The sequence below is a fragment of the Onychostoma macrolepis genome, chromosome 21 (genome assembly GCF_012432095.1).
Source record: "Onychostoma macrolepis isolate SWU-2019 chromosome 21, ASM1243209v1, whole genome shotgun sequence".
NCBI classification, from domain to species: domain Eukaryota; kingdom Metazoa; phylum Chordata; class Actinopteri; order Cypriniformes; family Cyprinidae; genus Onychostoma; species Onychostoma macrolepis.
The window spans coordinates 26,600,128-26,612,516 of record NC_081175.1 but is presented as its reverse complement, the minus strand read 5'-3'; the positions used below and the strand labels follow the sequence as shown (position 1 = coordinate 26,612,516).

Here is a 12,389-nt window from a genome sequence, read left to right as displayed (position 1 = left end):
GGGGACGCCATCAGTACAGCTGGACGCGGCACAGACTGTGGTTTGGGGACCTCTTCAGTACAGCTGGACATGGCACAGACTGTGGTTTGGGGGACGTCATCAGTACAGCCGGACGCGGCACAGACTGTGGTTTGGGGGACCTCTTCAGTACAGCCGGACATGGCACAGACGGTAGTTTGGGGGACGTCATCAGTACAGCCGGACATGGCACAGACTGTGGTTTGGGGGACCTCTTCAGTACAGCCAGACGCTGCACAGACTGTGGTTTGGGGACGTCATCAGTACAGCCGGACATGGCACAGACTGTGGTTTGGGGGACCTCTTCAGTACAGCTGGACGCGGCACAGACGGTAGTTTGGGGGACGTCATCAGTACAGCTGGACGCGGCACAGACTGTAGTTTGGGGGACGTCATCAGTACAGCCGGACATGGCACAGACTGTGGTTTGGGGGACGTCTTCAGTACAGCCGGACGCGGCACAGACTGTGGTTTGGGGGACGTCTTCAGTACAGCCAGACGCGGCACAGACTGTGGTTTGGGGGACGTCTTCAGTACAGCCGGACGCGGCACAGACTGTGGTTTGGGGGACGTCTTCAGTAAAGCCGGACGCGGCACTGAAAGAAGCTGGAGAGAATTCAACAGCAGAGTCGGATGTGGCACAGACTGTACCCGTATTATCGACTTCTCGACCTAAAGGGGAGACTATGGACCAAAAGATATTAATCATTAAAAGAACATTTATCATATATTTTCTAACCATATTAACGGCTACTCATATGTGACCCTGGACCACAAAACCAGTCTTAAGTCGCTGGGGTATATTTGTAGCAATAGCCAAAAATACACTGTATGGGTCAAAATTATCGATTTTTCTTTTATGCCAAAAATCATTAGGATATTAAGTAAAGATCATGTTCCATGAAGATATTTTGTACATTTCTTACCGTAAATGTATCAAAACTTAATTTTTGATTAGTAATATACATTGCTAAGAACTTCATTCGGACAACTTTAAAGGCGTTTTTCTCAATATTTAGATTTTTTTGCACCCTCAGACTCCAGAATTTCAAATAATTGTATCTCAGCCAAATATTGTCCGATCCTAACAAACCATACAGTGTATAAATCTCAATTTCGAAAAAGGTACACTTATGACTGGTTTTGTCGTCCAGGGTCACATATTACTGCAACTATAAGCTTGCTGTAAATTATGAAGTGACTTTTTGAAGGCATTGCTTTCTACTTTTTCAGTAATTGGTCAATGTATACATGCATGGATGTCTTTTTTTCTGGCATGTTCATGAGAATTGTGTTTTTACATGAGAGAAATGTTTAAAAACAACCAAACCTTAAAAAAAGTGCCTTTACAGCTCCTAAATTAGTTGTATGAATATTAATAAGGTAATCCAATCCCTGCATGGTAACCTTAGCATGTAAATTAAATATTTGTGACTAGATCATGACATCCAGACATTAAATTAGTTGTCATGTCATTACAGTGAATTAAAACATCACTCAATGTAATTAATAGTGATTTGCAAATCATTACCATCATCACAACTCCTCAGAGGTGGTACATCACTCTGGTCTGCATTTTCTTCTTGACCTGAGTGGGTGTTGTTGACTTTTTTCCGCTCTCTTTGAATTAAAGCAATTACTCCTAGCAACGTAAATAGCATTTTGAAATAGTACGTTGGCTGGAAGAAATACAAAGTGAGAAAAACACTAGAATGCAACTAGCAATAAAACGACTAGCGTTGGCTGCAAGATGTGCAAACAATGCAACTAGCAACGAACCGCAAGTGATTTATCAGACATAGCAAAGCGAGCCGTTTTTATACTGGCATATGACTGTGACGTCACGAACCAACTGACATTCTAATGCTGCTCGCAGAGGGCTGTTGGTGATTGGTCCGTTTTCCGCTGTGGGCGTGGCTTTTGCGTGCTCGTAGCTTGGGTAACTGACTGTTTACTTTAGTAACGTTATATCAATGCTTTGTTATTAATCGTTGCTAATTTAAGTCGTTTACAGGTAAGAATGGTCTAATATTTGCATGTATTTTGCGCTGTAAATCATGTATGCGATGTGCATTTAAATTGTTTTGACTCGAGCACGAATTAGATTAAAACAAGCAGTGTGTGGTAATCCCAACATTAAAACACAAAATATGACCAGTCATTCTTTAGCTAAGTTTATTTAAGGCATCATTTTAATGATTATTTATATAAAAAATAGTTACATGCTGTTAAAAATCAAAATTAACACTATACCATAAGGCTGTTGCCAATCAAATTAAATCATTATCAACAAAATCTATATTACCATTTATCAAAATCAATTTATATTGGTATTACAATTGCGTAAATTATGTTATGAAAACGAATTATGCTCTCATGTGAAACTAAAACCCCGATATATCTTAAGTATAATAGAAACTCATTCATTCAAACCAAGGATTCATTCATGAATGAAGCAAAGCTCACTTTATGAATGGATCACTGACTCACGATTCATCAGCAAAATAGAGCAAAAACAGTCAAAATGTACAATGTTGCCTAAATAATTGACAATCAAATGATTGTTTATTGAGCTGTTTTATAAAATGAATGCCACATGCAATTGTGCTGATATTCTGGAAAATAACACTATACTGGTGTGATGTTTAACTATATCAAGTTATAAACACAAACAAATAAATAAAAATAAAAACTCTTACAGTGGCAGTTCATATCTTGAATTTTGGGGGCATTTCAGAACTTGCATGATGCTTAAGTTATGCCAACGCCAGACAAGCTTGCTTGTTAAGCATAATGGAGTGTTAAATTAGGCTGTATTGAGATGTTTTAATAGTATTTTAATTTCACAGCAGTGACAAACTTCAGGGCAAATATGATCGTTACCTGGCTGTCACCAATGAGGTCAGGGAGCTGTTAAAAATATTTTGTTAAAATTACACCACAAGCAAGACATCATTTTGGTTGTATAATTTATTAAATTTCAGTGTTCTTCTTTAAAATAAATATATGGTAAATAATAATAATAATAATAATAATAATAGGCTAATAAAGAAAAGTTAAAGCAAAGTTTTGTACAATCCAAACATATACAACAGAAAGCCCTGCTCACAGGAGTCCCTGGAGTGCATACATTCTTTACTGAACACACACACACACACACACACATCAGTGGCAATGTGTTTCTATGACAATCTGATTCTTTAGTGAAGTATTAGGAAAGTACATTAATACTGTCAGCAGCCAGCGTGAATACATGAAGAAAAGGAAAGATGGATAATACAGAAGCATTTCATGATAAAACATTTTAAAACCATGAAGAGGTCAACATCTACACACACACACACACACACACACACACACAGATCCCTTGTCACGTGTTCATTGCGTTGCACTGCTAAAGTGAGTGACACATATGAACAGCAGCATATGGAGAGGTATGAGAAATGCCAAAAACCGAACACGCTCGTAAACACATTCGCACGTGCCCGTGTAACGACAGCAACCATAATTCATAGTTCAAGTAGTGGGAGTGTCATTTTGTTCCCTGTATAAATTAATACTATGGTAAAATCAAACAGAAAAGTGTCACATGCAGATTCCTGCCTAAAAAAACAACAACACTGAATGATGACGTAATCCTAAAACACATTCATTAACTCTGTCAATCAAACATCAAGCTCCACCCAGTTCTGACTTCCTCAGCTCTGCTTGTGTAACAGCGCAGTGGCCAATAAGAGCGCGGCAGCTGGTGAGCCAATAGGAAAGCCAATAGAATATTAGGAGGCCTGCTCATTAGTAAAAGGGCAGTTTAAGAGACTGGAATATAACCCAGTAGCCAATCAGAAAGCAGCGGTTGGATCCGAAGAGCCAATAGGAAGCGGGATCATTTTCTCTTTGACGTGCTCGGCCGCTTGGCCTGCCACAGGTAGCCGTGGATGGTGAGAGCGTCTACGCTGACCGACACAGACTTGGCGGGGATGACGGTGAACTGCTTGCGGTCGGAGCTGTATTTGTAGAGTCTGTCGATCATTTTGCGGCTGATAGCGCGCGGTCCAGTGCCTTTGAGCTTGACGATCTCCTCTGTTTCAGGGGAATATATGTACAGCGCCCTGAACTGACATCCACCGTCACGGAACAGGATTATCAGGTGGTTGGATTCACACCGCTCGATTTCCTGTGGAATTATGGCAATGAGTTATTACATGCTCAAACATATACAGCTGTACATACAGATAAATATAAATGTAAGTACTGTAGGTGCTTAACAAATTTTTACATTTTTTACTTTGTTTAATATGCAATACTTAACAAAAAAGTCTATCTATCTATCTATCTATCATTCCTTCCATCATCACCTATCCATCATTTTATCAATCTATCCATCCATCCATCCCTCTATCGTCCTATCCATTCATCTATTTATCATCCATCCATCCATCATTCTATCCATCCATCCATCAATCAATCTGTCAATCTATCTATCCCAATAATATATTATAATGGTTCATACTGTATAGTATTTTTTTAAGTATGTGAAACAGTAATACTGTATTGACAGTAAATTATCATCTATCTATCTATGCAAATAATATAGTAATAATCTGTGCCAATAATACATTATATAGTAATGGTTCATACTCTATACTAGTTTGTGAAACAGTAATACTGTCTTGATGGTAAATTATCTATCTATCTATCTATCTATCTATCTATCTATCTATCTATCTATCTATCTATCTATCTATCTATCTATCTATGCCAATAATATTTTATAATGGTTCATCCTGTATACTATTTTTTTTTTAAGTATGTGAAACAGTAATACTGTCTTGATAGTAAATTATTATCTATCTATGCAAACAATAAAGTAATAATCTATCTGTGCCAATAATATATTACATAGTAATGGTTCATACTGTATACTAGTTTTTAAAGTATGTGAAACAGTGTGAATCATCTAACAACATATATATATATATATATATATATATATATATATATATATATATATGTGTGTGTGTGTGTATATATATATATATATATATATGTATATATATATATATATATATATATATATGTGTGTATATATGTATATATATATATATATATATATATATATATATATATATATATATATATGTATATATATATATATATATATATATATATATATGTGTGTATATATGTATATATATATATATATATATATATATATGTATATATATATATATATATATATGTATATGTATATATATATATATATATATATATATATATATATATAGCAATGGTTTAGTCTATGCTGCTTAAAAGTATGTAAAACATAAAAACAAAACAAATAATGCTATATAATAACAAATTATGCAAATATACTATGCACAATATACATAAAATGTACTGCATAAGTAGGGAAGTATGGTAGCATACAGGTTCGAACATCCTGAAAGTGTGCTGTCAGAGGAACTGCACTTACCTCCAGAATGGCGTTCTTCTGGGCTTCATTGACTTTTCCCGCGAGACAGCAGTGAGCGATGGCATTCTGGATGATCGGTTTGTTGGATTTTGCACTAGGCTCCTTAAATAATCTGGGGCCTGTGGACAGAAAGGAAAAACACAAAGTGAGCTAATGGTGCCGTTATTTTGGCTGAATAAACACATAACATAATTCAGTATTTACATATTCAAGAAGAGCTGTAAAATGTCTGTCTCACCATTGTATTCTGCTACAGATGTGATAGATGAGGCCGTTGAGCCGTTGTCCCAGTCTCGTTCCATGTTCCTGCTCGCATTTCGGCTCAATACGGGAAAAGATTCCACAGATTCCCCCCTACAACACACATTTGGGAATTATGTGTTATTATAATCTGATAACTGTAGATATGAGTTATGAATTGCTGACAAATACATTTTAAAAATTAAACAAATACTATGAATTACAATACATTGAACAAAATACAGTATTTCATAAAACTAAAATTATATAAATTAAAAAACCTAAGTAAATTGAAAACTAACTAAGAAAAATACATACAAATATTTATTTTTGACTGCACTTACTGGTAATTATAATAATTTGCACCTCGGCTAAGAAGGAGCCTGTGTCATTTGCATTGCTCCTTGTGCGAAGTGTTAGTTTCGTCTTGAGCTATTTGCACTAGGCTATTGGCTGGGCTAATCAGAAGCTGTTTTCACTGTAGTCTCTTAGACTGTGTATTTATTTGATGTCCGAGCGCTGAAGCGTTCAGCCCGACGTGTTCAGCCTCCTCGTGTGAAGACTGACGACTTTTTCCTGCGTGACTTTAACCGAGCCACTTCCCTCACACACTCTCCTTTCCTTCTACCTCTATCATGTGTTTCCAAACCATTCTGGTTTTCTCTCAAACACGCTCTAACATCACACGCAGATGGCAATGTAATCCTGCTAATCTGCGCTCTATCTCTACATCTTCTACTGCACCTCTTTCTTTCTCTGTGGGTCTGTGGAATTGTCAGTCAGCTATCAACAAAGCAGACTTCATTTCTGCTTTTTCTTTACAATCCACACTCAGCATCTTGGGCTTGACTGAGACCTGGATTCGTCCAGAAGACTCAGCAACCCCTGCTGCTCTCTCTAACAATTTCTCTTTCTCTCACACCACACGTCAAGTTGGCCGGGGTGGGCAGTAGCCCCTCACTGCAGAACAAAGATCCAGGGGGCGGAGTTGGATCCACATCCAGGGGGTGGAGATAGGTAGGTTTAGGGGTGGGGATGGGTGGGTTTATGGATCAGGGGGTGGAGACGGGTAGGTTTAGGTCTATGTAAGGTGGATCTTGTGTTCTGCAGTGAGGACCATCTCCATTTGAATCTCATGTGATTACTGTAACAGCTCCTATAAAACTCCAGATTGTGGTAATTTACCGCCCCTAGAGGACATATAGAACAACCACAGGCTCAGCACCCGCACTCTACATCCCCTCCTGAAGTCTGAGATCTACTAATGAGCGACGCCTCGTGGTACCATCACAGAGAGGCTCAAAATCACTCTCCAGAACATTCTCGTTCACCATTCCTGGCTGGTGGAACGATCTTCCCACCCCTATCCGGAGTGCTGGATCCCTGTCAATCTTCAAGCAACATCTGAAAACTCATCTCTTTCGACACTACTTGACTTCATGCTAAACCAAAAAAAAAAAACTTTCTCTTTATTTATTCCTTCCCTTGCTAGCTTGTACTTATTTGAACAATGCCTGACACTTGGAGCACTTCCTCTGTCGGATTGCCTCTTCAAGATGAATCGCTTTATGTATTCCCCAATTGTAAGTAGCTTTGGATAAAAGCGTCTGCAAAATGACTAAATGTAAACGTAAAATAAATACATTACAAATACATTGAAAATAAAAGTTAATTTATAATAAATTATTTAATTAAAAATAAATACATAAAGTAGCTCTGAAGTAGCTAGTGTGTATCCGTCAACTCAAAGTGTGATGTGATAAAATAAATAAAAAAAAGTTAAAATACATAAATGAATTAACAATAAATAAATACAAATAAATATATTAATGAACAAATTATTATTTAATTAAAAATAAATAAAATAATGCATTAAAAATAAATTAAAATAATGTACAATCAACATTTTTGCATACATCTATCCCATTAAGTCTAGAAAAGTGGGCTGCACACTGATGATGCCCTGTTCCCGCTCACCTGTGTGAACTGGCCCCTCCTGACGCCACACTGTCACCTTCAGTAGCAGCAGAGGCCAATGAGAGAGAAGATCCAGAGGGAGCAGAACAGAGACTAACCGCTGGAGAGAGGAAGAGTGATGTTAAAATCAAATGCAGCATGTATAGAGGCACAAATTCAGGCTGGTTGAGTCAGAAATATGGCACATTAAAAGTAAGGCTTTCTCACGAGCAGAACAGGAAGATTCAGCACGATGCAGCGATTTAGGGCGGGCCCTCCTGTTACGTGGGCGTGGTTTGGTCACACCCTGTTCCTCCAGAAGTTCTTGCTGCTTCCTGCGCAGGTACTCCTGTTTGATCAGCTCCCTACGAGACTTTTCTTCCTCTTTACGCACACGCTCTTCCTCAGCTTTTCGTCTGACACGAACAAACACAAGTGACATCAAATGTATCTGCAGCAGCCCCTCTACAGTATTTACTCACACAAAGACACACTGGATAGACCGTTACTGATACCTGGCTTCATCTCGCTTGAGCTCTGACTCTGCCTCCAGCTGCTGCTTACGTATTCGCGCCTCTTCGGCCTTACGCTGCTGTTTGAGGAGGAACGCCGCCCTCTTCTTAGCCAGCTCATCCTCTGCTTTCTGATCATCCTGCATACAGAAATGGAAAATTGAGACATTGGTTTTAATTTCAAATGATTAAAAAAAAAAACATAGTTAGGCAAGATGTGACAAATAATTAAGAGAGAAAATCATTTGCAACTGTGAACAAAATCATTTACATTCACAATTTTATACTGCAATTTTTTAAAATGAAAAACATTTATTTTACTATTGATCATTGGTGCCTTTTCACATTCTTATGACCTTTAAGAAATGATAGCAAAAGCAAAACGGTAAAAGACATCAATGTTCAATAAATAGTTAGTTTTATTTCTTAATAAAAATGAATAAACAATCAAAAAAAACAACAACTAAATAACCATAAATAACCAAAAAAGAATAGAAATAAATCTCATAAAACAACATTTTTAAGTATAATTATAATACATTTCATAATGCAACACAATCACAGACAAATCATATTATAATAATAGATTTAGAAACTTTTAAATAGTAATAATAATAATAATATTAATATATATATATATATATATATATATATATATATATATATATATATATATATATATATATATATATATATATATATATATATATTAACCCACTCTTCTTAGATCTAATAATAGTAATAATAATAATACATATAGTAAAAATCAATCACATTAAACAACTCTTCTTGGAGCTGAAACTTTCCATCTTATAACGCAATATAATTAGAATTTTATTTTTTAGAATGCAATATAACACACAAATAGATAGAATCATATTATAATATTAGATTTAAAAATATATATAATAATAATCATCATCATCATCTTTTGCAAAAATGCTCTGGTTTTACCTTAAAGAAGAAGCCCAGTCCGGATTTCTGTTCCCCATCAGGATCTGTGCTAGTTTCAGACGGTTCAGCCAGGTCAGATAGGTCCACTTCAATCAGCTGTGCTTTCATTCTGTTTTCCTCGGATGGAACCGGAACGTTCTCCTTTCCAGAGCCGCTGGACTCGCTCCGCTCCCGGGTCGGATCGACAGGCGACGGTTCTACCAGGGGGAGTTCGGTTTGGGGCGAGTCGAGGCTGTCAGCGCGTCGGTTTGCAGCGTCTTGCAGTTTGAACGTAGTATTGCGAATAATTCCTTTCAAGCCACACCCATCCTCTTTAGCTCTGCCCTCTTCTTCATTCTCAGCCCGGGGGGTCCTGCCTCCCGGTGTCGGAGTGCTTGCTTTCGCGGCTGGACGACTGTTTACATCTTTGCTCAGTTTGAGGTCACTAGGTTTCGTCCGAGGTGTACGACTCGAGCTGAGCCTAGGAGGACGTTTGGTCGCGGTGGAAAGGGTTTCTGTGAACTGCACAGAGAGGCGCGAGTTAGTCTCAGGTTGCTCCGGCGGGTGTTCGTTTAAGGGCGGCACAGTGATCGGTTTGGTTTCCTGCGGAGATTGAATGGTCTGTTTCATGAGCAAGTCCTGCTGGAGAGACAGTTGCATCATTTGCTGCTGTATTGCTCCGATCGCTTCGTTCAGGAGCTCAATGGAACGGTTACATTCGCCGAGATCTGGTTCTCCGCCCACATCATCCGAAGCCCCGCCCCCTCCTGTTGCACTCAAACGATTGTCCTTATCCTCCTCTACCGGCGTTTCTTTACACTCCACGTCTTTTCCTTGGGCTTTCAGAACCTCAACGCATGAGTCATCCTTCGCAAGTGGTTTCTCTTTAAACGCAATTTCCGTTTTGAGTGGGTGTGGCAGTGTGTCGCTCCTCCCCTTTTTAACGACATGCAAGAACGCCGCTTTTCCCAGCTGCAGCCGTTGCCGAGCCGAAAGGTTCTCCATCTTCTTCTTGTGCATCTCAATAGCGCGCCGTTTCTCCTCCAGCTGCATGCGAAGGTGTACGAGTTCGGAAGTGAGACCAGGTCGGCCACCTGAAGTTCCCGGACTCGCATCCGAAGGGAATTGCACGCTTTCGGATCCATCAGGAGTGGTTGTCTGCGAGCTCCCGGTGCTGTAGCAACCATCGGGGAAACCGACTCTATGTCTGCGGCGTTCTGCGAAACTCGTCATACGGCCAGTGCCGGTCGACGTGCTGCTGGCCTGCGACAACACGCTGGGGCAAGGACTCGCTCTTCCACTCGCGCCTTCCTTATCGTCCCGTTCGCGCAAGCAAACGTCCTCACGCAATTTCGCAGACTCCTCTTCCTCTCCAAGTCCCATGCATTTCCTCCCTGCATGCATCAGAACTGCTTTGGAAAGCTCTTGCTCTTGGACCTCTATTTCGTCATCTTCCTCAAACTCTGAATCCGAGGCGATGTCCTCCCAGCCTCCGAGCGGACTGTCCCGCACACACTCCGCGTCGTCGTGCAGGAAGAAGCATCCAGGAGATTGTGATCGAGAGCTTGCTTGCTCTATGCTACCAATCGGCGTAAACGTCCGGTTGAGAGTGCATTCTGTGGGCGTATACGCCCCCCGGCGTCCCTGACTCCGCCCCTCTCCACTCTCCTCCCACTTGCTAATCCCCGTTTTCTCCTTATTTGGTCGTAGAACCGCAGGTTGCAACGGTTCCAAGAAGAAACTCTCGGGTCGGGTGTCTCTGGATGCAGATGCGCCCTCTGGGTTAATCACAGCCAGTAGCTCGTCCTCTTCCTCCTGGTTGTCATAGTGACGTGTCTGGGGGAGGGGCTGGCCGTTGATGCGGTGTCGTGGAGTGATGGAGATGACGTTGGAAGCTAAACTGTCCTTGCTTATGGACCGAGCCAAGCTGATATTATCGCCACATACACGTTCCCAATCCATCTCCATCTGAGAAATGGGCCTGAGAAAAAAGAGATTTGAACGGGTTAGTCATTAATTTAAGGACAGAGCTGTTGTAAACAGAGAGAAAGAGATTTCGCAATTTCCAAATAAAAGAAGAAAACAATTATATGAGATAAAGTATATAAGAAATATAGTAGTTTTTATTTGTATTTAATTTCCTAGATTTCCAAAAATAGACATTAACACACACAAATAAAATTAATTAAATAATTTTCATAGGATTTTATTTATATACTATTACACTATTTATTTTGAATGAGCATTTATTTTCATTTTAATTTCAGTTTAAGTTTTAGTAATTTTTGTGATGTACTTTTTGTCATTTTTATTAGTTTTTTATATTTGGCTTTAATTTCAGTTTAATTTTTAGTAATTTTAGTACTTCATCTTCAACTTATTTTATTTCAGTTAGTTGCCAGAGCGAGAATTCAGACTTTTTTTTTTTTTTTTTATGTTTTATAAGTTTTTCATCTAATATTTATTTTATTTTATAAAATATCATAAAATATTTTGAAATAAAGCCAAATATCCTAATAAATATTACAAATATATTTGAAATAAAGCTGAGTTAAACTATAATATAAAAAAAAAAAAAAAAAAGATTTTAAAGTTTTAGTTATAGTTAAAACATTTGACCTGACCCTAACCTTTGTTTCCGTTCTGTCCAGGCAAACTGTGATCCAAGCATGAGTCCATCCATACGGGACAAAGAGTTTGACCTGTTCCTGAGCTCTGCTCACACAACGATAGAGAAAGATGGAAAAATAGAGTGGCAACTGTTCAGTTTAATCAATTTTATTGATTTAAATGCAATTTGTGAATATTGCTGAAAGTTTGATTAGAAGATGTAGTTACCTGCATTCTCCTCCCCCTGAGTGGGCGTCTGCTGTCTCTGCCGCAGTGGGAGGAGCGGGTGGGAGGGGCTGAGGGAGGGGCTTCTGTTTGTTCTGAAACAAAAATGATATATCGGTTTTATAAAACAATCAATGTAATGCAAAACATGTACTGCAATGTGCAACAGATCATTAGGTACTTCAAACAGACTTACACAGACAAGGACTCCTCAGGGTTCAAGTAATACCGCATACAGCCATCTGGAGTGACAGCTGTCGCCAGTGAGTCGGCTGAAGGAGAGGGAGTTAAGAAGCTTCTCTTGGTGGCATTGGATATGGGCACATGGGGGCGGGAACTCTTTGGCTGAAGAGACGCTCTCACTGTCAGATTGGAACAATGGGTTGTCAATCACAACATAGTATTTAAATAAAGAGTGAATG

At 39.0% G+C, this 12,389-nt stretch overlaps 2 protein-coding genes across 4 annotated transcripts in view; both read right to left on the bottom strand.

The window, feature by feature from the left end:
- Window positions 1-10: 10 nt before the first annotated feature.
- Window positions 11-1,801, bottom strand: LOC131528390 (keratin-associated protein 16-1-like). The gene is made up of 2 exons (XM_058757476.1): window positions 1,550-1,801; window positions 11-702 (listed from the first exon to the last, which is right to left on the bottom strand). The coding sequence occupies exons 1-2, from the start codon at window positions 1,677-1,679 to the stop codon at window positions 11-13; spliced, it is 822 nt and encodes a 273-aa protein (XP_058613459.1). The 5' UTR covers window positions 1,680-1,801.
- Window positions 1,802-2,736: 935 nt separating this feature from the next.
- The window catches only part of camsap1a (calmodulin regulated spectrin-associated protein 1a), a 38,731-nt gene continuing 29,078 nt past the window's right edge, over window positions 2,737-12,389 (bottom strand). For 2 of the 3 annotated variants that reach the window (XM_058757650.1, XM_058757649.1), the window contains exons 10-19: window positions 12,164-12,329; window positions 11,971-12,062; window positions 11,763-11,847; window positions 9,154-11,113; window positions 8,203-8,339; window positions 7,916-8,103; window positions 7,709-7,808; window positions 5,730-5,845; window positions 5,492-5,610; window positions 2,737-4,192 (exon numbers count right to left, since the gene is read on the bottom strand). In XM_058757650.1, the coding sequence (XP_058613633.1) occupies window positions 3,902-4,192; window positions 5,492-5,610; window positions 5,730-5,845; window positions 7,709-7,808; window positions 7,916-8,103; window positions 8,203-8,339; window positions 9,154-11,113; window positions 11,763-11,847; window positions 11,971-12,062; window positions 12,164-12,329 (3,254 nt within the window). In that variant the 3' untranslated portion in view covers window positions 2,737-3,901. The remainder of the gene's footprint in view (window positions 4,193-5,491; window positions 5,611-5,729; window positions 5,846-7,708; window positions 7,809-7,915; window positions 8,104-8,202; window positions 8,340-9,153; window positions 11,114-11,762; window positions 11,848-11,970; window positions 12,063-12,163; window positions 12,330-12,389) is intronic. The other variant, XM_058757651.1, reaches the window with a different exon arrangement.

Coding starts and splice junctions, on each gene's coding strand:
- LOC131528390 (XM_058757476.1), bottom strand. CDS start 1,679: ATGCTATTTACGTTGCTAGGAGTAATTGCTTTAATTCAAAGAGAGCGG. Junction 703..1,549: donor TCTGAGGAGTTGTGATGATG/GTAATGATTTGC, acceptor TTTGGTCCATAG/TCTCCCCTTTAGGTCGAGAA.